This window comes from Paroedura picta, chromosome 3 (genome assembly GCF_049243985.1).
Source record: "Paroedura picta isolate Pp20150507F chromosome 3, Ppicta_v3.0, whole genome shotgun sequence".
NCBI lineage: Eukaryota > Metazoa > Chordata > Lepidosauria > Squamata > Gekkonidae > Paroedura > Paroedura picta.
Window position 1 is genome coordinate 129,967,697 of NC_135371.1, and position 27,077 is coordinate 129,994,773.

The 27,077-nt window shown below is 48.1% G+C and overlaps 1 protein-coding gene across 1 annotated transcript in view; it reads left to right on the forward strand.

The window, feature by feature from the left end:
• The first annotated feature begins 2,904 nt into the window (after window positions 1-2,904).
• TRIM47 (tripartite motif containing 47) overlaps window positions 2,905-27,077 on the forward strand; it is a 31,424-nt gene continuing 7,251 nt past the window's right edge. Inside the window, exons 1-4 of the mRNA XM_077327756.1 lie at window positions 2,905-3,878; window positions 16,828-16,923; window positions 22,664-22,894; window positions 25,926-26,121. Coding sequence (XP_077183871.1) covers window positions 3,168-3,878; window positions 16,828-16,923; window positions 22,664-22,894; window positions 25,926-26,121 — 1,234 coding nt within the window. The 5' untranslated portion in view covers window positions 2,905-3,167. The remainder of the gene's footprint in view (window positions 3,879-16,827; window positions 16,924-22,663; window positions 22,895-25,925; window positions 26,122-27,077) is intronic.

Consider the following 27,077-nt stretch of genomic DNA (forward strand, 5'->3'; position numbering starts at 1 on the left):
TGTGATGTTAGTACATGAAAGCTCTTTTCACAAAAATGAAACATTTTCACATTAACAAAACTGTGCCCAAATGCAACAAAGAAAATTAAAATTAGGTTGTGTTATCAAAGGGTGGATAAAAGTTGCTTTAGCTCTGCATCTAGACTGCCAGTCGCTAAGGTTACCAACTAGCCTGAAGAAAAATCTCCTGCGCCTTCAAGCAGAGGATTAAAGGGGTGTTACTTCCACGCCATGCAAACCTTTAGCTGCCCATTTCCAAACCTAAGCCTCTATTAAAAGAGCAGGGTACTTTTCTCCAGACCAGCTCACAGCCTTACCAGCTGGTCATCTCTGATCTCTGCACATGAGCCTTGCTGAATTAGGCCAGGGCTGTAGCTTTGAAAGTTCTCCTGAGTCTTAATTGCTGTCGATACAGCTGTTCCCGAGTGAAATTCCTTTTGAAAATTATCTGTGCTCAGTGGCCTCAGTATACCTTTAACCTTTCAAATCTGCTAGTTTAGCATCAATGTAAAGTGGTATTTCCTTTTGCCTGTTTTGAATCCATCGCTTATTGGCTTAATTGACCTGAATTCTGGCTTTTATAAGTGAGAGGGGGGAAAAACCATTAACCTCCTATCTCCATGCAAGTTTGTAAACCTATTATTATTATTATTATTATTATGATTTATTTCCTGCCTCTCCCGATAGGCTCGAGGCAGGTCACAACAACTAATCCCATTAAAATTCCCATTAAAACATCAATCTACTAACATGGCAGCTAAAAATCCCGTCCCTCCCCCAATTATTAAGAGGTGAAGAGGAAAGGATAGGGGAGTAGCGTACACTCCAACTCCTAGGGGGGGAGCGATGTCCCTGATTCGCTGACCCCAGCCTCAACCATAGACCTGGTGGAAGAGCTCCGTTTTACAGGCCCTGCGGAAAGCTGACAAATCCCGCAGGGCCCGCAGATCACCCGGGAGCTCTTTCCACCAGGTAGGGGCCAGGACTGAAAAAGCCCTGGCCCTGGTCGAGGCTAGGCGCGCTTCCTTCGGGCCGGGGACGACTTACACTCCCTTACAGCTCTCTCTCTCTCTGCCTTTATGTAGGGACTGGTAACTTCCATTTCAATGTATCTGAAGCAGGCATGCACACAAATGCTTATAGTTTGAATAAAACTTTGGTCTTAAAGGTACCACTGGACTCAAAATTTGTTCTTCTGCTTCAGACCAACATGACTACCTGCCTGAATTTAACTCCTAATTTAAAAAAAACATGCTATGTTCATTTGATCTGTTTTGTCTCCCTTTTCTGTACATTAATCTTTATTTTAACTGTTGTACTTTACTTCATTTATACCATGCTGATCACTTCAATCAGGATCCACAGCAGCTTACATCCCTCTGCTCGCTCAGGCAGGGCATTCAAATGTAAATGTGACCAGAGCCTGACTAGCCAGTCTTATACAAGCCCTGCTGCTCTTTTAAATACGTGCTTATATGTTAATTCAGACCAACACGGCTACCCATTTAAATCTGTGATGGAAAGCAGCTTACGTTGTTCTCCTCTCCTTCAGTTTATCCTCACAACCACCTTGTGAGGTAGGTTAGGTTGAGAGAGTGTGACTAGTTCAGTCACCCAGCAAGCTTCCAAGGCAGAGTGGAGATTTGAACCTGGGTCTCCCAGATACCAATCTGATGCTCACAACCACATAACACCTAATCTTAAGAGAGCAAAACCAGAACTGTTCTTAGTATTCCAAAGGTGATTGCCAATGTCGTGCTGTATGCTTGGATTAATCTTAAACTTTCCAAGTAATTTCTTGCACTGTATGTTTTATTTTGAAGAAAGATGATTCAAGAGCCAATAGGCCTAAAACTTGCCCTCAATATTCCAAAATAATCAGATACAGGATAGGGGTGGGGAATCCCTAGAACCAGGAGGTTTAATTCTTATTGACAGCCAACATGGTATAGGGGCTAACAGCAGCAGCCTCTAATCTGGAGAACCAGCTTTGATTCCCCCCTCCTCCACAGGCAGCCAGCTGGGTGACCTTGGACCGGTCATAGTTCTCTCAGAGCTCTCTCAGCCCCACCTACCTCACAGGATGTTTATTGTCAGGAAGAAGAGCTGGGTTTCTGTACTCCACTTACAGCTCTAGGAGTCTCAAAGCCGCTTACAACCCCCTTCCTCTCCCAAAAACAGACAACCTTTAAGTTAGGTGGGGCTGAGAGAGCTCAGAGAACTGAGTTTTCAAGGTCACCCAGCTGGCTGCATGTGGAGGTGTGATTAGAGGCTGCCACTCTTAACCACCAGCTGGTTCTCCATGATGTAGAGGGAGGATAAGCGACTGCAGGCTGCTTTGAGACTATTTTGGGTAGTGAGAAGTGGGGTACCAAAATAAAAGCTCTTTTTCTAACAGGAGCCCTAGAGCAGCGGAGAAACAGTTGCTCCCTTTTAAATAAGCGTAAGAGCAGAGCGGCTAGCAACAGCCAGCGCTTGTTCCTTGCTCTAAGCCAGCAGGGCGTCTCCTCAGTAGTTCCTGCCGCTGGGAAGGGCCGGGCGTCATCGCACCGTCTCCTGACTTTCTCAAGCCCAGAGCTCTAGCGGCAGGAGACTGTCCGTTCCTATGGAGGAAGCGGGAAGCGACCGTGCGGCATCCGGACTCTCCCGCAGCCCGACGAATAAATGTTGCGGCGCCGACACAAAATCCCACGATGACAAAAACCCGGCCGGGGAGAACCCGCCTCACACCTACCGTCGGGGGCATTGGGGGGGGGGCGTTCTTTAGGACCTCAGTAAGGAGACACTTCGGCCCGTTCCCGTGGGGTGGGATGCGCCTGAGGGCCGAGGGAACGGGGGCCAGGCCTTTGCCACGTCCCCTGCTGGGATTTCGGAGGGGGGATGGGGTTTGGCCGAGTTGACCTGTCCGTGAGTGAGTGAATGAATGAAGGCCTCGTTTCCCTCTCGCGCGCCCCGGGGCCAGTGGGAGCTATTCCGAGTTGGAAAAGTCCGACGCCCTTCCCTGGAAGAAGGCCGGCCCTTCCCCTCGCGCCTCGCCTCGCCTCGCCTCGCCCCCGGACTGGCCAGAGAGTTCCCGCTGGGCGGAGTTGGCGCTCTTCCGGCCGGTCCTGCGCTGACTTAGCGACGGGGACCAGGCCGGCCGGGCTCGCCGCGCTCGCTCGAGCAGCATGGATGCGGGCCCCTGCCCCGCCAGCCCGCAGGAAGGCCCCGGCTTCAGCTGCCCCATCTGCTTAGACGCGCTGCGAGACCCGGTCACCATCCCGTGCGGCCACAACTTCTGCCTGAGCTGCATCCGAGCGCACAGACACCACCCGACGCCGGGGGGCGCCCCAGGAGCCGGGGGCCAGAGCAGCGCCAGGTGCCCTCTGTGCCAGGAACCCTTCCCGGCGGATCTCCAGCTCCGGAAGAACCACACCCTGGCCGAGCTGCTGCAACTCCGTCTGCCTGCCCCGCCGCCCAGTCCGCGCCTGGCTATGGCCCCCGAGGAGGCGCCCGAGCCGTCCCCTGCGCAGGGGGCTTGCCGGCCCGAGGGCCCGGGGCGCCAGCAAGAGGCGGCGGCGGAGGAGGAGGAGGAGGAGGAGGTGCTCTGCGACTTCTGCACCGGAGGGGAGCGCGCCAGGGCGGCGCAGTCCTGCCTCGTCTGCCTGGCGTCCTTCTGCGCGCCCCACCTGCAGCCTCATCTCAAAAGTCCCGCTTTCCAAGGCCACCGGCTGGTGCCGCCCTTACGGCACATCGAGGAGAGTCTCTGCAAGCTGCACCTCAAGCCCTTGGAGAGCTTCTGCCGGACGGATCAGAGCTGCATCTGCCACCTGTGCCGGGCCCAGGAGCACCGCAGCCATGAGGTGGTGGCGGTCGAGGTGGAGCGGGAGCACGTGGAGGTGGGTAAGGCCGGCCAGGCACAAAGACGCTCCTTTGTGCAGCCCCAAGCCGGCCAAGGGAGGGGCGCAGCGACGGGGCGCGCTTTCGCGGAGGTGCCGCTTGCAGACTTCGCGCATGAGTTGGACGGAGTGATGCGGCGGCCCCTGCTGATGCTGAGCGCGTCCGGCGTTTGGAGCACTGCTAGGGATGGGATGGGTTGGGGTTGGGGTTGGGGGGGGGGGGGAGAGAAAGCGTCGGAAAGTTTCCGGCAGCAGATGGGTGGCAAGACAAGACGCTCTCTGATGAAGAGTGCTTGCTCTCGAAAACTCCCGCCCTGAATAAATCTTTGTTGGTCTTAAAGGTGCTACTGGCCTCTGATTTTATTGTGCTACTTCAGAGCAACCCGGCAACCCATTTGGATGTGGATAGGTGTTTGATGCCGGGCAGGCCGCAGGTGATGCCCTCGTTTGCAGACTGATTCCCGCCAGAGGTTGAGGAAACTGGCTGCAGTTACTCAGTATTCTGGAAAAAACACTTTGTGAGTTCCCAAGACATGCGCGTTAAAATGAATAGCTAAGGTTGGATCTCTCTGAAAACTGTAGCCTATAACGGTAGAGGCCGGAGTGGTCTAGGTGTTAATGGCAATTTCTAATCTGGAAACCTGAGTTTGCTTCCCATCTCCTCCACATGCAGCCAGATGGGGGACCTTGGGCCAGTTATGGGCCTCTCTCAGAGCTCTCTCAGCCCCTCCTGTTGTGGGAAGGGCAATTGTAAGCTGCTTTGAGATGACTTCAGGCAGTGAAAAGTGGAATATAAATACCAACTATTCTTTCTGCTAGAGTTCAGCTGCAGTGAGGAAAAGGTGGTTTGTTTTCCAAAAGAAGAGATGGTGAGGCTTACTGTTTGCACTGCTGGAAATTGTACACTTTTCCTCTACGTGCCATATATTTTTGGGTTGGTTGTAGTTAGTGATGTGGGAAATGCAATCTTCCCATGCTTGCCATGACTGCAGAAATTCTGGGGGACTGGAAGCAGCCCTGTTCAGCAGAGGTTAAGATGGCTTTCTGTATGACATTATGTGACCAAGGGAAAGTAAAAAAGAATTTTCTAAATCCTGTCAGAAGAGCTTGCCAGAGCTAGGCCTGGGGGAATCAGATATGTGATATAAAATGATGAGTAGCCCTGATAAAGGAGTGCTGAGGAGGGTAGGGGCAGGAGAATTTATACCATGTAACTAGAAACGAAGATCATGGCATCCGGACCTCTCAATTCCTGGCAAATAGATGGGGAAGAAATGGAGATAGTGACAGATTTTATTTTCCTGGGCTCCAAGATCACTGCAGATGGGGACTGCAGCAAAGAAATTAAAAGACGCTTGCTCCTGGGGAGGAAAGCTATGGCAAATTTAAACAGCATCCTAAAAAGCAGAGACAAAAAAAGTGTGTTTAGTCAAGGCCATGGTATTCCCAGTTGCAATGTATGGCTGTAAAAGCTGGACCATAAGGAAAGTAGAGCGTCAAAGAATTGAGGCTTTTGAACTCTGGTGCTGGAGAAGACTCTTGCGAGTCCCTTGGACTGCAAGGCGAACAAACCGGTCAGTCCTAGAGGAGATCAGCCCTGACTGCTCTTTAGAAGGCCAGATCCTGAAGATGAAACTCAAATATTTTGGGCACCTCATGAGAAGGAAGGACTCCCTGGAGAAGAGCGTAATTCTGGGAGCGATCGAGGGCAAAAGAAGAAGGGGACGACAGAGAATGAGGTGGCTGGATGGAGTCACTGAAGCAGTAGGTGCAAACTTAAATGGACTCCGGGGAATGGTAGAGGACAGGAAGGTCTGGAGGATCATTGTCCATGGGGTCATGATGGGTCGGACACGACTTCGCACCTAACAACAACTAGAAATGGGAATGGCTGAGAAGGCCCGGACCAACAGGGCAATTTCAGATAGAAAAACATCATGGCAGGCAGGTCATAATCTGGATTGGGGCCCCGTGTGCTTGGGAAATGGATTCCTGGCAACATGACGTATGACTGACATTTGGCTTCGGAAGTCTAGACATAATTAAGAACTGTAATAATAGCCTTCCGGCTTAAAAAAAATAGTTTGGCCCTAGTCTTACGGCCAGTTCATCAGAACAGCGGGAACAGACAGTGCAGTGAATGGGGGAATTCCAGACTTGTCATGTTAGTAGGGAAGGAAGGTGCAAATGCAAACAAAATAGGGAGGGATTGTAGAACAGCTGCTTTGTATTCAGAAGGCTCCAGGTTGGGTATCTCCAGTAAAAAGGTTCAAAAAGAGCACAGCTGTGAGTCATTATTTATTGGAGTACAGTAGTACTGGTTTGGATGGACTGGTGCTCTCACAATATAAAACAGCTTGGTGTATTTAGCAATTCTAGCTAAGAGCAAAATTAGGGGGCCTCCTGGGAAACTGGCTCAGGAGTCAGTGCTTGTGGTTGACCCAGCATGAGCCTTGTGCCCTGGCTGTAGTGGAAGAGGCCACGGCTACTGGCCATAGCTGAGGAATTCTAGAAGTGCTGTTGCTAAAGAACCTCTAAGAGGGCTGAGAACACAGTGCGTGTGGAGGGCTGCAATAATGCCATTTTGTCTTCATTTGGGGGGTGGTTGCAGGGCTGGGTTTCCAAAATACAGACCAGCCATCCGTGATGTAATGGAACAAATCCCAGTTGCCCAGCTATCCCTATGTAACTAGACTGGAAGTCATTGAGTTGCAGAAGCAAAAGGCTGAGAGGTTGCTGACCTGTAGAAGCTGGTTGTGTGCTTGATTTTATCGTTTACATCCTTGTTGGAGTTAAATAACTGTTTTCCCGCTATCTTTATAAGATTGACACTGCCATTGTCACATTATCTGATCTGGGGCTGGCCTTTACAATAAAAATTCCACATGAATATTTATAATTTATTTTTTGATTTATAGACCGCAGCTCTCCAAAAAGGGCTCGCGGCGGTTTACACATAGCAATAAAAACACATCACCCCAATAAAATCCCAATGTATCAACAAAACACAATAAAACAGCAAGACAGCGGTAATCATATCTCTCAATATAAGAAGGGCCCTGCTGGACTGGACCAGTGATCCATCTAGTCCAGCGTCCTGTTTCACACAGCAGCCAACCACTTGTCTTGGAGGTCCTCAGTCAGGGCACAGAGGCCAAGGCCTTTACTTGATGTCGCTTCCTACCATTGGCATTTAGAGGTTTGTCACTTCTGAATGAGGAAGTTCCCTTTATTCACTATGATGATGACTAGTAGCCACTGAATGATTTCTGCTTCATAAATCTATCTAATCCCCTTTTAAATCCATCTATGGACATTACTATATCCACCTGCAGTGAATTCTACAATCTTGTTGTTGTTATGTGCGAAGTTATGTCCGATCCATCGCGACCCCATGGACAATGATCCTCCAGGCCTTCCTGTCCTCTACCATTCCCCGGAGTCCATTTAAGTTTGCACCTACTGCTTCAGTGACTCCATCCATTCACCTCATTCTCTGTCGTCCCCTTCTTCTTTTGCCTTCGATCGCTCCCAGCATTAGGCTCTTCTCCAAGGAGTCCTTCCTTCTCATGAGGTGGCCAAAGTATTTGAGTTTCATCTTCAGGATCTGGCCTTCTAAGGAGCAGTCAGGGCTGATCTCCTCTAGGACTGACCAGTTTGTTCGCCTTGCCGTCCAAGGGACTCGCAAGAGTCTTTTCCAGCACCAGAGTTCAAAAGCCTCAATTCTTTGACACGGCCTTCCTTATGGTCCAACTTTCGCAGCATTGCAACATTGCAACTGGGAATACCATAGCCTTGACTAAACACACTTTTTTTGTCTCTGCTTTTTCGGATGCTGTTTAAATTTGCCATAGCTTTCCTCCCCAGGAGCAAGCGTCTTTTAATTTCTTTGCTGCAGGCCCCATCTGCAGTGATCTTGGAGCCTAGGAAAATAAAATCTCTCACTATCTCCATTTCTTCCCCATCTATTTGCCAGGAATTGAGAAGGCCGGATGCCATGATCTTTGTTTTCTTGATGTTGAGTTTTAAGCCAACTTTTGCACTCTCCTCCTTCACCCGCATCAACAGGCTCTTTAGTTCCTCTTCACTTTCTGCCATTAGAGTGGTATCATCTGCATATCTGAGGTTGTTGATATTTCTCCCTGCAATCTCGATCCCAATTTGTGACTCCTCTAATCCCGCCTTTCCCATGATGTGCTCTGCATACAAGTTAAATAGGCAAGGCGACAGTATACAGCCTTACCGAAGTCCTTTCTCAATTTTGAAACAATCAGTGATTCCATGTTCAGTTCTCACTGTTGCTTCTTGACCTGCATATAAGTTTTTCAAGAGACAAATAAGATACTCTGGTATTCCCATCTCTTTAAGAGCTTGCCACAATTTGTTGTGCTCCACACAATCAGAGGCTTTAGCATAGTCAATGAAGCAGAAGTAGATGTTCTTCTGGAACTCCCTAGCTTTCTCCATGATCCAGCGTATGTTGGCAATTTGATCTCTAGTTCCTCTGCCTCTTCAAAATCCTGTCTGTACTTCTTTAAGTTCTCGTCCACATATTGCTGGAGCCTAGCTTGTAGGATTTTGAGCATAACTTTGCTAGCATGAGAAATGAGTGCAATGGTGTGGTAGTTTGAACATTCTTTGGCATTGCCCTTCTTTGGGATTGGAATGTAAACTGACCTTTTCCAATCCTGTGGCCATTGTTGAGTTTTCCAAATTTGCTGGCATATTGAGTGTAGCACTTTTACTGCATCGTCCTTTAAGATTTTGAATAGTTCAACTGGAATGCTGTCACCACCACTAACTTTATTGTTGCTCAGACTTCCTAAGGCCCATTTGACTTCACATTCCAGGATGTCTGGCTCCAGGTCAGTAACTGCCCCATTGTGGTCATCAGGGATGTTAAGCTCGCTCTTGTATAGTTCTTCTGTATAATTTTGCCACCTTTGTTTAATCTCTTCTGCTTCTGTGAGGTCCCTACCATTTTGGTCCCTTATCATACCCATCTTTACATGAAACGTTCTCTTCATATCTCCAATTTTCTTGAAAAGATCTCTGGTCCTCCCCATTCTATTGTTTTCTTCTATTTGTTTGCACTGTTCATTTAAGAAGGCATTCTTATCTCTTCTAGCTTTTCTCTGGAATTCTGCATTCAATTGGGTGTATCTTTCTCTTTCTCTCTTGCCTTTCACTTCCCTTCTCTCCTTAGCTATTTGTAAAGCTTCCTCAGATTGCCATTTTGATTTCTTGCATTTCGTTTTCTTTGGGACGGTTTTAGTTGCTACCTCTTGTACAATGTCGCGAACCTCCGTCCATAGTTCTTCAGGCACTCTATCAGATCTAATTCCTTAAATCTATTTGTCACCTCTACTGTATATTCGTCGGGGATATGATTTAGTTCATACCTGAGTGGCCTAGTGCTTTTCCCTACTTTCTTCAATTTAAGCCTAAATTTTGCAACAAGAAGCTCATGATCTGAACCACAGTCAGCTCCTGGTCTTGTTTTTATTGACTGTATAGAACTTTTCCATCTTTGGCTGCAGAGCACATAGTCAATCTGATTTCTGTGTGGACCGTCTGGTGATGTCCATGTGTAGAGTCATCTCTTGGGTTGTTCGAAAAGAGTGTTTGCTATGACCATTGTATTCTCTTGACAAAATTCTACCCGCCTGTGCCCTGCTTCGTTTTGTACTCCCAAGGCCAAACTTGCCTGTTATCCCGGTTATCTTTTGGCTTCCTACTTTAGCATTCCAATCCCCCATGATGATAAGCACATCATTTTTGGGCGTTGCTTCTAGAAGGTGTTGTAGGGCTTCATAGAACTGATCAACTTCATCCTCTTCAGCAGCAGTGGTTGGGGCATAGACCTGGATCACTGTGATGTTGAATGGTTTGCCTTGGATTCGAACTGAGATCATTCTGTCATTTTGGGGATTGTATCCCAAGACTGCTTTTCCTACTCTCTTATTGATTATGAAGGCTACTCCATTTCTTCTGTGAGATTCTTGTTCACAGTAGTATACCTGATGGTCATCTGAATTAAATTCACCCATTCCTGTCCATTTTAGTTCACTGATTCCTAAAATGTCGATGTTCAGTCTTGTCATTTCTTGTTTAACCACGTCCAGCGTGCCTTGATTCATGGATCTGACGTTCTAGGTTCCTATGGAATAAAAATCTTTAGAGCATCGGACTGTCTTTTCGCCACCAGTTACTTCCACAACTGAGCGTCCTTTCGGCTTTGGCCCAGCCACTTCATTCATTCTGGCGCTACTCGTACTAGCCGTCTGCTCATCCCCAGTAGCATATTGGACACCTTCCGACCTGAGGGGCTCATCTTCCGGCGTTTGCCTTTTGGAACTGTCCATAGAGTTTTCATGGCAAAGATACTGGAGTGGTTTGCCATTTCCTTCTCCAGTGGATCACCTTTTGTCAGAGCTCTCAGCTATGACCTGTCCATCTTGGGTGGCCCTGCACGGCATAGCTCATAGCTTCACTGAACTATGCAAGCCCCCTTGCCACGACAAGGCAGCGATCCTTGAAGGGAGTCTACAATCTTAACTATGAGTAAATAAGTGCTTTCTATTATTCATCCTGAATCCATTGCCCATGAACTTTCAGTGCCACCAAGTTCTAACATTATGGGAGAAGAGGAAAAAGTCCTGTCTGTCTGCTTTCTCCACCCTGTGGGTTGGCCTGGGGCTTGCCTGTTAGCCTGACCAGTGCTGAGTGACAACCAACACAGGGGAGAGCTGCTGGACTCAAGAACCAGGATGTTGGGAGAGATTGTGCTAGGTTATGAATTTTAGACAATGGGGATCCAAAAGGCATTAAGAGGTAGGTGGCAGAGAGATTTATTTCAATGATGAATAGTTCTGTGGCAGTTGTAACATACTATGCTCTTTGAAGTACTGATAAATAAAGGTTTACTGTATTTGAGCTATTGTATTAATACAGAAGACAGGAAAATAGCACTTGAATGTTGGGGAGCAGGCATTGTATGTACATGTTCTTCTAGTGCTGCTTAATTTTAGTCAACCCTGAAAATGGTGCCCTGACAAGAGAACTGAGAATATCCAGTTGCAAAATCCATCAACAATCAAGAAGATGTATATAATTTCAACAAATATCTAGCTAATTGTCCTTTTGGTGGATTCTGTCTGCCAGATTATACCTATGAAAGCAGTCTAGTTGGAAGAGAGAGAGAAAGTCGATTTTGCTGCTTCTAGTGTTACTGGGCCAAACCAGTTTCCTGATTTGACAGCTTTGGTTTACTCCCTCCACCCCTGCAGCTCTTTCCCACTGTGGCTGAAATTGGCTCCTTTATTTCATTTGGCATCTTTCCCAGATTCCGCTCCTTGGCCTGTTAGTCTTTTGTGTTCCACTGACGATGGATGGTGGGGATTTTTCCCCGTCACTCCCCTTCCCATCTGGTGATGACTCATCTTCCAAATTTTCACCCACTTGTTTTAATAGAGCTGTCAGTTTCGATAAAGTTCATCCTACAGCACAGTTTATTGGGAAACTCCACCTCCCAAAGGTGCATTCACTGTGTTTTGTGTATTGTTAACATTTGGAAAGGCTTGTTACTGTGATGTTCAGTCATTTAAAAACCACTTGGTTGAAAGGTTTTGGCATTTTAGGGTTCTTTTTTGTTAATGGAGCCTTTGAGGCTAGGAAAAGGGAAGTTTTCGCAACTGCACATGGAGTTTGGGATGAATGCCCTTGTTTAATTATAGGGCATACCGAGATGTCTATCCTTCAGGATACGTGCACAGCATTTATGTGTTGACACTATGCTTATAGGCAATTTATAGCAAATGAAGTGGAGTGCAGTAAAAATTTAGAACAGCATTTCCCAACCAGCTATTGCTCTGGAGAGGTTATGCTGGCCTAGCTTCCACCTGCCTTAGCAGTCTAGATTTCAATCCCAGAGGCGGACAGAGCTGGCCACTGGGCAACTTTGGGAGTGAATGAAAACAGGTGGGAGTCCTGGGTGATGTCACTTCCAGTGACATGTCACTTCTGGGGGATGTGTCAGGGAGATGTGGCCAGCTGACCTCACTTCCGGGTTACCTTGAATGCTACAAGTTTATTCAAGGCTTTCTCCGCAGTAAAAAGGCTGATTTTGAAAGTGGAGCACAAGCTGGTATCATAATGTTGTTGAAACATGTTTCCACCTGAAGATAGTGTTTGCCCAAAAAAGCTGGAAATCGTTATATGTTCATTATAACTGGAGAAAGTACTTGGTGCTTAGAAACACTCAAATGAACCAGACTGGAATAAATGAAAGTAGGTTTTATTAAGAAAAAAACTTGAGATCTTACCAACTTGCACACCAAAACCAATGAAGCATACATACAAGAATGGAAAATAAAGAAAGCAGGGTGGAATGGGTATAAGAGAGGGAGTAGAAGGAAATTATAGCTACCATTGTGACCTGAAAACAGAGGTGGTGTATGTGAGATATCCAAGGAACACACACATACGGAAGATGAAGGCAGGCCCACATGTAGTGAGAGTGTGCAGAGAATCCCAGAGAACACACACACAGATGGGTGCTGATGTTCAGTTTAAACAGGAAAATTTTTATCTTGGGCTAAGATTTAGCACACAAGCCCCTAAAACTTACCGTAGCTTGATTTGTTTCTGTGTTCAACAAAGAAACTGGAAGGCAGGCCTGTCCAGAATAAGGTGTCACCTCAGAAGTTTACCAGGAACCAAAACAATTACCTTGAGTGTTCTACCAGGGTAGAACCAGAAATGTAAATGTGTCTTGACAACCCCTGGATTACCGGACAGAAAATAGCTAGGGCAGAGCATGCTTCTAGTGGTTGCTGAGTTTCACAGGTGTGACAAGGAAGAGGAGATTGGGAGTGTATGAGATTAGTAACATCTTACCAGAGGTCCTCTTGTCCTAAAGATATGCATCCCTGCTTTGTGTGGGGATAGAAAGCAAGCAGTCAGCCCCTAATCTAATCTGGAAACCTGGTATGTGGCCGGCATCCATGAGCAGACCATGTACCTTTTGCATATAGATGCAGTGGCCATCTGTTCAAAAGTCCATTTCTGCCAGACATTGCATTGCAAATTGATATTTGGAGGGGTTGTAGAAGGACATTTATGGTTTGTCTTGCAGGCCCTGCAGAACTTTGGTAGTTCCGTCAGGGCCCTTAGATTTTCTGGGAGCTCATTCCACCAGGTTGTGGCCAGGGCTGAAAATGCCCTGGCCTTAGTCGAGGCCAGGCGGATGTCCCAGGGACCTAGGACAACCAGTAGGTTCATACCTACAGAGCAAAGCGCTCTGCAGGGAGCATAAGCAGACAAGTGGTCCCTTAGATAGGCAGGACCCAAGCCACGTATAGCCTTAAAGGTCAAAAACAAAACCTTGAACTTGATCCAGAAACAGACTGAAAACCAGTGCAGTTGTCTCTGCACAGGCTGAATATGGGCCCTTCAAGGTGTCCTAGTGAGGACCCTCGCAGCCGCATTCCGTACCAGCTATTATTTCCTGGTCAAGGACAGGGGTAGGCCCATGTAGAGCAGGTTACAGACCTGGAAGTGACTATTGCATGGATCACTGTAGCCAAATGCTCAGAGGACAGGTAGGGTGTTAGTGGCCACACCTGGCACAGATGGAAAAATGCCATCCGGATTACCTTCATGACCTGAGCTTCCATAGGAAGGGAGGCATCGACGATCATGCCCAAATTCCTGGCGGCCAGAGCAGGTGTTAATTGTACCCCATCCAGGCATGGTAAGCACGCTGCCTGATCCTGCCCCTTCCTTACCCAGCCACAGCATTTGCTGGCAGGGGCTCATGGGAATTGTAGTCCATGAACATCTGGAGGACCACAGGTTGACTACCCCTGGCTTACAGCAGGGGTCCCCAACCTGTGCGGCCCTCCAACCTGCTTGTCTGCTGCTATCACCCTCAGGGCATTTCCCCTCAGCCTCATCCTGTTCTTCCTGCCTCAAGAGGCACCATCTACTGCTGTTCATCCTGTCCCTTTAACCTTTTTCAGATGGAACTAATTGATTTGCAAGCCAGTGATCATCTCAGAGGCATTTACAAAGAAAATAGTCTGTTAGATTTCTATTCTTCTCTACCTGATCTATTTATCAGCCTAAAGAAATTTGCTACAGGCATATCCACAATCTGTGAACAAACCTTTTCCAAGATAAAAATTATGAAAGGTCAAGGCTTACAGATAAACATTTACATGACATTTTAAGAGTGTCTGTTATAACCCTTGACTTGGACATCAATACCTTAGCTAACAGAAAACAGCTACAAAAATCACACTGACTAGGTAAGCATGTGTAGTTAAATAAAAGGATTCCACAGTAAAATATTGTTAGGTTAGTAGGCTAATAATTTTGTTACATTTTGTTTTAAGATGTGGCCCCCTTTAGGCACTGGGCACACTAATGTGGCCCACATGTGCCAGAAGGTTGGAGACCCCTGAGAATCCCCTCCAGTCAGAATACTTGCCTCCTGAACAAGGCTGCTCTGTATCCTAAACTCTAAATAGCTCCCTTCTGCCAAGCAGCTATAAATTGTCCCCGGTAGTGTTGTGGTGCCCGAGCAGTCTGTAGCTATCACTCCCGATGGAACGGAAGAGACAGAAGCCTTCCAGTGTGGCAAAAATAGATTGCTCTTGGCTCTGTAGTCAGGATCACCACATTTGGAAGGCCGAAACTAATTTGCTTTTTTGAAAAATTCCATGTCCGAAAGGCTGGTGTGCTGTATGCGTGCACAAACATGCCCATGCGTGCAGACATAAATCAGAATGGCTTGCAGAGAGAGTGGCGGTCTCACAGAGAGGCAACACCCCAGGGCCTTCTACCAAACAAATAGAACTGCTGTCTAGCCAGTATCCATCTCAGAACAGTTTTTTTTCTTGCTAAACCAGCTGCTGTATTTTTGTTCCGCAATGTTAGGCAACAGGCATGTTTTCTAAACTGACACAGCCCTCATCTGGGTAGCCCAGGTCAGCCTAGTCTCATCAGATCTTGGAAGCAAAGCAGGGTCAGCTCCCATCAGTAATTGGATGGGAGACCACCAAGGAATACCCAGGTCACGAAACAGAGCTGGGTGATCGCAAATCACCTCTGAATATCTCTTATCCTGAAAACCTTATGGGGCTGCAGCTTGACAGCAAAAAAATAAAATAAAATTTTAAAACATACGCTTTGGGGGAAAGAGCATTTGCATTACTAGACCCTCGCATTCTGGGGAATCATTCTGGGTTTCCTCACAGTTTAGCCTCTTTTCTTTCCTACCCCTTCAAAGAGCTCAGTAGCTTGTTATGGCTTCCCCAGATAAGCATTCTTCATTTCCTTGCTTTTTGGCAGCGGGGTGAGTGTGTGGGCGGGGGGTGTTGATATGATGTGGACTGTCGCTGTTTCCCTGACAGAGCAACGATTGTTTCTTTGAGCTCGACCCTTTCAGTCTGGTCTTTATCTCCTTCCAGCATATTGTTTACACAGAGTCTGGGACCCCAGGGGCACACAGTTTGGCTCCTTGTATCTTTCCAGATATTGGCGAATACTCATTCAATTCAAATGCTGGACATTGGGGAATGCAGGAACACAGCTTCTTTTGCCAAAGGAAGTACAGACATAATACATTACGACAGTGGCTGAGTACAAGAAAACTGAATTCAGCAACTGAAATAAATTCATTTAAATTAGGGATGGTTTTACTATAATGTAAATTAGTTTTTGCTAGCTATTATGCAGGCTGGGTACAAGTCTATTAATATTCCCAGTGCTTTCCCAGTGCCTTGTTTCTATTGAGTTTTAAAATAGCATTAAAAAAAAAAGACTAGGCCAGGAATAGACAAAGATGCTTCTGCCCATAATGCACACGTTGGATAATGCACTTTCAGTGCTCTTTGGAAGTGGATTATCCTGTTCTGCACAGGGGAATCCAGCTGCAAAAGCACATTGAAAGTGCATTATCCAACGTGAGCATAAGAGTGGGAAAGCCCCAAGGCTGAAACCTTAAAAGCTGCTGTGAATTGAATTGGCTTTGATGGTGCTGAATGCAAAAGAGATTTCAGGATACACGAAAGGCTACTTACAGCAATGTTTCTTTTCTTGGTTGATCAATTGAAGGCTTTTAAACACTTGCAGTGAGACCCTTTTTTTGCTTCCTAGCCCTTTGCTGCCTCTTAAGATCTGTTTTGCACCCAGCACTAGTTAATCCGATTTATATTAGAACCCCATGCAGTGTTATGCCAGTCAGCCCATTAAAATTAATAACCTTAGAACTGATTAGCTGTGCATAGGATTGCACTGTTTATAATTTTTAGGGATTTAATTTATATACCACAAATCCTACTTTTAATATAAGTACAATACAGTTGTAATTTTGTAACTGCTGGTGTTCGCCCTGGGTCATGAACTGAATGGCATGTTGTGCTGTCAAAACTTTACTAAAATGGCCTCTAGTTAAACTTCAAAGTATAAAATCATGCAAAATCTACATCCTGCATGATACAGCCAGTACAATAATTGAAGCCAATATCCTACAGACAGCTGCGGCCCTCTTCAGACTTTCTTCTTCCAGAGTCCACCAATTGTAATTTAATTTCATTTGCTACTTTATGAGGTTATGTTTGGGCCTAATAAAAAATATGGCTATTTGTTTATATTTTTTAAAAAGAAAAACATGGCTATACTGAACAAAGAATGTAAAACTCATCTCGATTGGTAGAAAATATAATGTGAGGGAATTACAAAGATGAGGCACTGTTCAAAGTGAAATCCCAACTCCTGACTCTGAAACTTTAATCCAGATGCCTCAGATGAGCATTTAGCATATATTTAGATAAAATGCTAATATTTGTATAAATAAACTGCACACATTTCTCTGCTGCTATTAGGATTATATTAGAAAAATGTACTCTTTTGTGTTTTGATTGGTGTTTTCTTTACTTGAAAGGCCCAGCGGCCAAAGATTCTGAGTAATGTTGAGAATCAGCTGGATGAACTTGGAGTCACCATTGCACAAACAAGGAGGACGGTAGATCTTATCAAAGTAAGTCTGTTTCACTTCCTTTCAGAATAATGACCAAAGTGGAGCTTGGGCCGTTCTATATACCTTATTCTTTCCTCTTTACAGAATTCCCTGCTGAATTTCCTAATGCAGAAAGGCTTCAGATTAAAGGCTGTCTTTAGAACTGGCTATCAGAAGTGCTTCACCCCTGAATATATGAAGTTACAGTAACAGTTTTGCCCCAATTTCACCAAGAGAATACCACTTCTAGCTGCAGGTGGTGATTCACAAGTTGCAATGCCCTGCCCCCTGACAAAAAGACCTTTCTTCACGTATACAGAAAAATAGAATGTGTACATAATCTTGCTGGACATTCTGCTTTGGTCTTGGAGGGAGGTATTTGCCCATTTCTGAAAAGTTGGTAAGAACAAAAAGGTATCCTGATAATAAGAGCCATGCTAATTCATAGTAGACATGATCATTCCTGATTTGTTTATCATGGCTAAAGTTAAGAATCTGTTTCTGTTTTGTTTTGTTTTTTAGCAGGTCTATTTGGTCAAATATTTTGAGTACAGAGCTCTTGGTCTTGTGCACTTAATGTTTGTCCCTTTCTTTTCAATTCTAATAGGTTTCAAACTCAGGTTGGTGTTAGAGACATGCAGATGTAATGCTATCCATATTTAGTGCTCAAAGGGAGAGGAATATTAGTGGGTGTCTGGGATCTCCCAGGCTCCCACCTGGGAGTCCAGACTTGGCCATCCCCCCACCCCCCGTGAAGGGGTAGGAGAATATAAGGGGTAGGAGTATATAACTGGAAGGGGTAGGAGAATATAAGGAGAAGAAGGCAGAAGACCCCAGGAGAGAGTGAAAAGAGGATGGGAGGGACCTCAGACAAAGATCCCTGGTGACAAGACTAAGGAGGGTGTCACCACCACCCATCCTGGCTACATCACACCGGTGGGCCAGCAGTGTGGTCCTGGGCCTCACCCTAAAGTCTGCATCAGCAGGCTCAGCCCCTCCTCATGACAGTGGGAAGTTAAGGTTCAGGTTGGGGGTAATACAAGTTGCAATGCCCTGCCCCCTGACAAAAAGACCTTTCTTCACGTATACAGAAAAATAGAATGTGTACATAATCTTGCTGGACATTCTGCTTTGGTCTTGGAGGGAGGTATTTGCCCATTTCTGAAAAGTTGGTAAGAACAAAAAGGTATCCTGATAATAAGAGCCATGCTAATTCATAGTAGACATGATCATTCCTGATTTGTTTATCATGGCATTAGGACATCGAAGATGGCGGCGGAGTGAGAGCAACTAATTAACGCTCCTCCGATAAGTCCCTACAAAGCCTCTAAAAATCTTTTTGCAGCTGTTTGAAAGCAGCAAAATATCTTTTTGACCTTGGCTGCTACCACACAGTGAATTTTGCTAATTGCAGTTATCTGCAGCTGCTGGTTATGGCCTTATTGCTCTGCGGTCTGCGACACAGAGAACTTTCTCTGTTTGTTGAAACATCAGGACGTTGTTTTACTTGAGCCTACCTTGGTCATTGTGGAGGATGCGTCGTTTCTTCTTTCTGTTCCTGCTGCCGGTGTTGCTTCGTCCTTCTGTTACTGCTGCCGGTATTTACTACCTTGGGCTACAGGTTAATGCTTGGAGCTGCAGACTGCAGACCAGGCAGGCCTCGCCCACTGAGGTAGCAGGCACTGGGATTGCTGTGATTGGCTTGTTGCCAGCTCTCCGTGAGCCTGGCCCTCTCTTGCACCTGCCGCTGCTGTTGCTGCCGTCGACTGTGCTGGGAGAGTTGGAGCTGTGGTCCGGAGGCCAAATCCCCACCGCCAGATAAATGGAGGAGAACGAAGGCGAGGACGCTTCCACTTTAAGATCTGAACCGGGAGTGAAGAGTTGGCTCCTTTGGACACCACCTAGTGGCGGCCGGAAGAACTACAAGGACTTGGTCCAGCTGAGAACCGCCTCTGCACCATCTGGTGGCCAAGCGAAGAACACCTGCCAACTGTATCTTTTTGTGGTTGCCTGGACTGGCCATTCTTCGATATTAGGGGGGGAGGGGTTAGTGGATAGGGATTTTTACCCAGAGAGAAATAGAAGTTAGGGCAAGACCAGTGGTGTTAAAGGAGCGAACTGGAAGGGCTAGAGAGAACCCCTTATAGGCGGGATCTCACCCCTAGAGTGTAGCTCCTGCCTCGCCAGCTGCTACTTAGATTAGGGTGGACGGGAGGGTAGGGCTGGGTGGGAGTAGTACTAGGGAAGGGCGGGCTAGGGTGGGTTAGTGCAGCTAAGCGGGGGGGAAGAAGTATGCAGGAGGTTAGTGGTTTGTTCTCTCTGGAGTGCGGGAACATTGAGAGAGAGGTCCAAATAAGGGGGGGGGCTCGCACTGGGGTCGGGATTCCAACGATCACAGGCCAGGGGCGCTATGGCTGGGGGAGGAGGTTGGACAAAAGAAGAGGTGGAAGCACTGGTGTCCCATATAGGACCCGGCCGTGGAGACACGGCCGGCGCCCTGGGTGTGCTCGATCCCCTTCTAACCTCCGTCCCATCCCCAGGAATGTGAGGGTGGAGGCTAGGGTAAAGGGTCCAACATTGGTCTTGTGCAACGCAAGGTCGATTAAGAACAAGGCCTCGACTCTGCAACACTTCATCGCGGAGTCGAAGGCGGACCTTGCTTGCGTGACCGAGACCTGGGTGAGGGAAGGCGAGTCAGCAGCCCTGAAAGAACTAGCCCCACCAGGATACTCGGTCCTTCACCAATCTCGGACCCACAAGAGGGGAGGGGGGGTGGCAATTGTGGTCCGGGAGGTCCTCACCTGCAGGGCTCTCCCAGCGCCGGAAATCAGTGGAGTGGAGTGTGTCGGTATTGGATGGGACTCGGTCGAGAGTGTGGCTATCTGGTTGGTATACCGTCCGCCCAACGCGCCGCCAGATGTCCTGCCCCGCCTGCTGGAGGCGGCGGCCGCCTGGGCGTTGCAGTACCCCAGGCTTCTGATCCTGGGCGACTTCAACGTCCATGCGGACGCGCCCCCTTCAGTCCATGGTGGAGACCTGGTGTCATCCATGGCGACACTAGGGCTTTCGCAATTCGTTGCCGGGCCCACCCATCACGCCGGCCACACACTCGACTTGATTTTCGGCGCTGGGATAGAGGTGGATCTGGATACAGCTTTAGCTGTGCCGTGGTCAGACCACTATGCCCTGCGGGCCCGGCTCAGGATACCACCCCCCCCCCCAGTTGGGCGGCGGGCGCATTCTAGCCCGCCCGCGGAGACTTATGGATCCAACTGGATTCCGGAATGCTCTGCGGGACCCGATGCCTCCTGGCGACTCACTAGCGGCTTTGGTGGCGGACTGGCAGTCCCGCCTGACAGCTGCTATAGATGAGATCGCCCCTAAACGTCCTCTCTGCCCTCGACTCAAACGGGCTCCCTGGTACACCGGGGAGCTACGGGAGAAGAAAAGGGAAGTGAGACGACTGGAGCGAGTGTGGCGGAAGACTCGCGACGAAGCTACGAGAACATCTTATCGCACGCTTATGAGGGCGTATGAGATGGCGGTGAAAGTGGCAAAACGTGAATTTTTTGCCACGGAAATCGCGTCCGCAAGCTCTCGCCCGGCCCAATTATTTAGGGTAGTTAGATCCCTTACCGCCCTTGAGGGGCGCCAAAATAATAGCAAATTGGAACTCGGCCGTGAGGCATTTGCGAGCTATTTTGCGGACAAAATCTCGTCTCTCCGCCACGATCTTCCCGCCACAGTTAATACAGTAAATGAACTGGAGGCCTGTTGGCCGCCTTTGGAGGTGACGTTTGATGGCTTCAGACGGCTCTCTTTATCCGAAGTGGTCAAGTTGCTAGGCTCAGTTAGGGCGACCACTTGCCCCCTTGACCCCTGTCCATCATGGCTCCTCAAAGGAGGCGGCCAGAAGATAGGAGGCCAGCTCAGGGACATTATCAACCTCTCCCTGGAGTCCGGGGAGTTCCCTGAGCAGCTGAAGGGGGCAGTGGTTCACCCTCTCCTGAAAAAATCTACGCTGGATCCGCGGGACCCTGCCAGCTATCGCCCAGTGTCGCACTTGGCGTTCCTGGGCAAGATGGTTGAAAGGGCCGCGGCAGACCAGCTCCTGGCATTCTTGGAAGAAACTTCGGCATTCGATCCATATCAGTCTGGCTTTCGACCTGGCCACGGGGTGGAGACGGTGCTGGTCGCCCTGTTGGATGACCTCCGTCGCCAGCTGGATAAGGGCGGGTCGGCAGTGCTGGTTCTTCTGGACCTGTCGGCCGCTTTTGACATCGTGGACCACGAGCTGTTGGTCCACCGCCTTGCCGGCACGGGGATACGGGGCACAGCGTTACGCTGGATACGCTCCTTTCTCCAGGACCGGACCCAGAGGGTTGCAGTGGGAGATGAGTTCTCGCATTCCTATAGACTCCCTTGTGGGGTCCCTCAGGGTGCGGTCCTCTCCCCCACATTATTCAACATCTTTATGCGCCCTCTGGCCCAGCTGGTACGGAGTTTTGGACTGGGTTGCCACCAGTACGCTGATGACACCCAGCTCTATCTCCTCATGGACGGCCGCCCGGACTCCCCCCCGGAACCATTCGCCAGATGTTTGGAAGCAGTGACAGAATGGTTCGAGCAGAGTCGCCTGAAACTCAACCCCTCCAAGACGGAGGTCCTGTGGCTGGGACGTAGGGGGCAGGACCAGGAAGCGCGCTTACCCACCCTGGCAGGGACGCAACTCACCATCACGTCCCAGGCCAGGAACTTGGGTGTGGCCATTGATGCCTCCCTGACTTTGGAGGCGCAGGTCAAAAAAGTAGCGGGCCAGGCGTTTTTCCACCTTCGCCAGGCCCGACTATTAGCGCCCTATCTGTCCCCCGAACACTTAGCCACAGTGATCCATGCAACGGTCACCTCCAGAATAGATTTCTGTAACTCGCTCTACGCGGGCCTTCCCTTGTCCTTGATCCGGAAACTTCAGTTAGTGCAAAACGCAGCTGCTAGGGTCCTTACTGGCACATCTTGGAGGGCCCACATCCAGCCAGTGCTGAGGCAGCTGCACTGGTTGCCAATTGCTGCCCGGATCCGGTTCAAGGTTCTGGTTCTAACCTTCAAGGCTTTACGCGAGTTGGGACCCACATACCTGAGGGACCGCCTATCGCCCTATGCCCCTCGCAGGGCCTTGCGCTCTGCGGGTGAAAACCTGTTGGTCGTTCCCGGCCCTAGGGAAGCACGCCTGGCCTCGACCAGGGCCAGGGCCTTTTCGGTCCTGGCCCCGACCTGGTGGAATGAGCTCCCGGGAGAGCTGCGGGCCCTGCGGGATCTTTCAACATTCTGCAGGGCCTGCAAGACGGAGCTCTTCCGCCAGGTTTATGGTTGAGGCCGGGGCTGATAATAGATCTATGCCTCCCCCGGGGACTCGGGTTCTGGACCCGAAGCAAAACATCATCAGGACCTCCTCTCCACCCGCTAGTAGTGGGAGGGAGGGGGGGAGTTGAGCTGCCATTCTTGCCATGCCGGCAATATTGGCAATGTTATTATTGTTTTATGGGATTTTAATGGGGAATTGCGATATTGTTACCCGCCACGAGCCGCAAGGGAGTGGCGGGCTATAAATCTAATAATAATAATAATAATAATAATAATAATACGAGGAGGAGTGTTCAAGCTCACCAGCTCTGAGCAGCTATAAAAGGAAGGTCTTTGGTTTTGGAATCCACAAGACTTGTCTAATGGAATAACGGGTGTATACCACCTCTATGTTGTTTAGGGCACTGCTCAGAAAGAGAAAGAAAAGGTCAGCAAACAGTTTGCTGAGACAGCCAGAGTCCTTTCAGTCTTCCAGAAGGAAGTCTTTGGGTTCATTGAAGATGGTGAAAGAGCTATGCTGGATGAAGCAAAGGAGGAGCTGCAGCAGAAGGAAGAGAGGCGAGCCAGGCTGATGGAGTACAGGCAGAACTTGGAGACTGTCCCCAGCACTGATACCATCTCTTTCCTGCAGGTGCGTCCAAAGTATTACCCTTTGGCCAGTAGAGGGCTCCACTTGGTTTTTCCACCGCAAGTCCATAGTGTAAATAATGCTCTGTATAAACTGGGGACAAGAAAGTGAAGGACTGATTTTTAGGGTTGCCACTCTGGATTGGGATATACTTGGAGATTTTGGAGGTAGAGTCCGGAAAGGTTAGAGTTTGGAGCAGGGAGAGACCTCAGCATGGTACAATGCCATAGAGTCTAACCTCCAAAGCAGCCATTTTCTGGGAAAGGCCCCATTTGGAGGTTGGCTCTCTCTGTCTTCTGTCCCCCCACGCCATGGCATGGTCAGGAGCTTCTTGTCATAGCTCATAGTTAGCAGGGGCATTTGTGCTTGGGGTTGAATGACTCAGGGCCATTTCACATATTGTGAAACCATAAACCTGGCTTTACTAATGCTGGTATGTCTCAGAAGAGTGGTAGCCAAGCCCTGCCCTCTGATGAACATATCAGTATGGGACATGCCTGCAAACAAATTTTTAGATAGACACTTCAAAAAATATGTATGAAATGGTCTCTGGATGTCATGTTCTTGAGAATATGGGCAGGAAATAAACCACCTAGCCATCAGAATAATAGGGTAGTGAAGCTAGGATGGGGAGGGGGGCAATTTGGCTCTATCCAAGCTGAAAGAATAGCCAAAAAATACCTTAATGGTATTTATCAGCTATTCTTTCAGCTGCATATGGGGGGAGTATTTTTGGCTACAGAACATAGCCCCTCCCAGATAATCCTGACAAAATTATATGGAGGAAAAGATAGGTGCATTTAAATATTTAAAGAGTGCATTCCTTTTAAACACCATTTGAGTGAATCTGCAGCTTCATGAATGCATTTAAAGAGATTGTAACACCTTTACATGCTTTTGGCTTCGTTATAGCCTATGGTGCAAGGATTCCCAAACAGGAGTCCGTGGCTTTTGCCCTCCTGCCTTAATGGACTTGGCCACAAGCTTGGGAACTGGCCACTTCTATTGCTTCCCCCTCCCAAGCATGAATTAATTCTCTGATGGTTTCTGTAGCTGGGAAGGGGTGGAGCCTGCATGACTATTCCCGTCTTACATCACCTCCAGTCCCCCCCCCCCAGTCCTTCACAAGCCTTGTTATTGCAGATGGTAATGTCACTTCTGGGGGATGTGGCAGGGAGGTGTGGCCAGTTGACATCACTTCTGGGGCTCCTCAAAGCCTGAACAATTATTTCCATGGTCAGAAGTTTGAAAAAGGCTGGCTTATGGGGAGCATTATAGGCTATAATGGGGACTCTATTTGGCTGCATGAGGGAGACTGTGAGGGTTGTTTTTTGAGGTAGAGGCACCAAGTTTTCAGCATAGTTTCTGGTGCCTCTAACCCAAAAGACCCTCCAAGGTGCAAAAAAGGGGACCAGGTGATCCAATTCTATGGGCTCCCAAAGAAAATGTTCCTAACGGCCATTATTCCCAGTGGAGGAAAAAAACAACAAAAGAAGCAGGTAGTAATGTCACTGTGGCAATGCCAGCTCAATAAGCCCTAGCACGGGGGGAGGGGGGAGGGAGTCCAAGCCCAGCATATCCAGAACAGTACCATGGACATGTGCTAGTGCCTAGCAAAACTTAGTGACTTCCCTTAAATACATTCCTTTTTTCCTCCATTGAAAACAATGGAGGCTCCTTTAGGCAGTTCTGTACATGCACTGGTTCTGTTTGATACTGCCTGTGATGGGCTTGCACCCCACCTTGTTTGGCTCTCTTGAGCTGGCATTGCCACAGTAGCACTGGTTCTTATGGGCACTCTGTACATGCACTGGTTCTGCTGGGCTTGAAAAAATTCCTCCCATCTTTAGTTTCTACTGCAGAGATTCTCTGGCTTGACATCTTCTTTGGGGATCCATAGAATTGAACCCTGTGGTCCATTCTTTTTGAAACGTAGGGGATCTTTTGTGTAGAGGCACCATACTGAATATTTGGTGCCTTTACGTCAAAAAACAACCCTTCAGACTCCCATAAAGATTCCCCATTGACTATAATGGTTCCATAGAACAGTGTCCCCAACCTTTTTATCACCGGAGACCAGTCAACGCTTTTACTGAGGCAGGGGGGGGGGAGTCTTTTGCTGAGGGACATCGCCTGAGCCACTTGCTTTCTTGCTGGTGTCCTGACTGCCCACTGGGGAGTGCTGCCAGCAGCAGCTGCGCAGTGCCACACTGAGGGGGAGCCCCAGCCATGGCGGCCGCTGGAGAGCACCAAAGGTCAGCTAGTGGCAGAGTGGCAGGGCAGCCCCCGAGGCAGCTGCTGGGGAGGAGGACAAGGAGGAGCCGTGGCCCGGTACCGACTGATCCACAGACTGGGACCAGTCTCTGGACCGGGGGTTGGGGACCACTGCCATAGAGTATAATGGATTTCCACAAAAAAGCCCAAATATTTTCCCCAAAGAGCTGAGATTTCTCAAATCCATAGAAGTATTTGGATTCAGGTTTGTTCAGGTATCCTTAATATGGTGGTGGAGGGGTGGCATTATCTGAAGAGTCCCAATTATCTGAAGAGCATATCCTTACAGCGTACAGACATACTTTGAATAATGAATATTTATTTATGTGAATTTGAGCCGGCAGATGGCATGTTTACCCGCTGGGGTGCATGCTTCAATTGGGTTTTTTCTTTGCAGTAGGCCTACAATTTGTAGGACTACCCCTAAAATGACCATATTACCTTAATCCTGTTAGGGAAAAAATAGCTACTCTGTAATGCTATTGTCTGTTCAATTTGTAGAGGCTGGGTAAAGGGAAACTATAGGGATGACTTGGAATCTGTTCCTGGATCCAGCTTTGGAATGGAATAAGGTGCCAAGAAGCTACAAGCAGTGTAACTGCTGTTTCTCTCTCCTTCTCTTTCTCTGTTTCTCCTGTCTTCTGGTATGTCTGTTTCCATACCATGAGGTGTGGCCAGAGGCTTCTGGTATTCTGGGTGAAGGTGGGTCTGAGAAATGAATTCCACAGGCAGTCAATTGCTGTGTCCTTTTTTGGTCCAGGAGTTCCAGGCACTGAAAATAGCAGTGGAGGAAAAAATCTTCCCATCTACAGGCTTCCCAAAAGAGCTGAGCTTTATCAAATCCAGCCAGGCCGTGTCTGCCATGAGAGAGCAGCTCATGAACATTTGCAAGAACCAGTGGGATCAGCTCTCAGGGAAGGGAGAAGAAGTGCCTGTATTTTATGGGATGCCAGAAGGTTTGTAACAAAAGAAAACATGACCCTAGTGGTCTAAGCAGTGCTGTGTACAGGGGATTGGTTATGGAATCCTGTGCTCATTCTGATAATTGCTGGGCTGTTTCTTTGGTACATATCGGTGGCTACAGAATTGTCTCAACAAGCATCACGTTTTAATAGCTAACAAGGTATACAGAGGAAACTTGGGCTCAAACCCCCACTCTGCTGTATGAAGCTTACTGGATGACTTTGAGTCAGTCTCTCAGTCTTACCTGCCCAGGGTTGTTAAGATAAAATGGGAGAGGTAAATAACTATATCTGCTACCATGATCCCTTAAAGGAAGAGAGGAACATGCAGTTAAGTAATTATTGGATGCAGGAATCCCAGTAGCTGATGCCCACCAGGACTCCCTTTCTCCAGAACTCCAAATTCCTAGGAGCTCCAGCAGCCTCTATGTGGGCTGAGAGTATTAGCAATGAATTAGATATGGCTTCCCATTTCCATTCCCTCTATCCCCTTGGCCTTTGAGCACCATCCAGTGACTTTCCCCACTCCCAGTCTTTTCATAAAGTCATAATACCATGCACCCGATAAGCCACCCTTAATGCCATTATAGCAGAGTTGCTTCCCCTGTTAATGTCATACATTGCACACCCAGAATTGTGCTGCTTCTGTTGCACAATTTGGATTTTGGGGGGTTAGAATGGACACAGTGATCTCTGCATAGCCAGTGGTCAGCTTTCTCCCATCTAGAGTTTCAGATGGAGCACTTTCACACTGGGGTTTTGTGACTAGAAACTGGATGTAAAATGCCAGCAACCTCCAAGGGAAAAGATGTGGCAAGTTGCAGCCGCCACTCAGCGTACAGCATGCAGTGCAGTTGCTGTGAACTTGCGAAATAACTATCCTGGAGCTCAGCCTCAGGTTTCTGGGCCCCATGCCTCCCTCCTGAGGTTTTATGAGGTTTCCATAATGA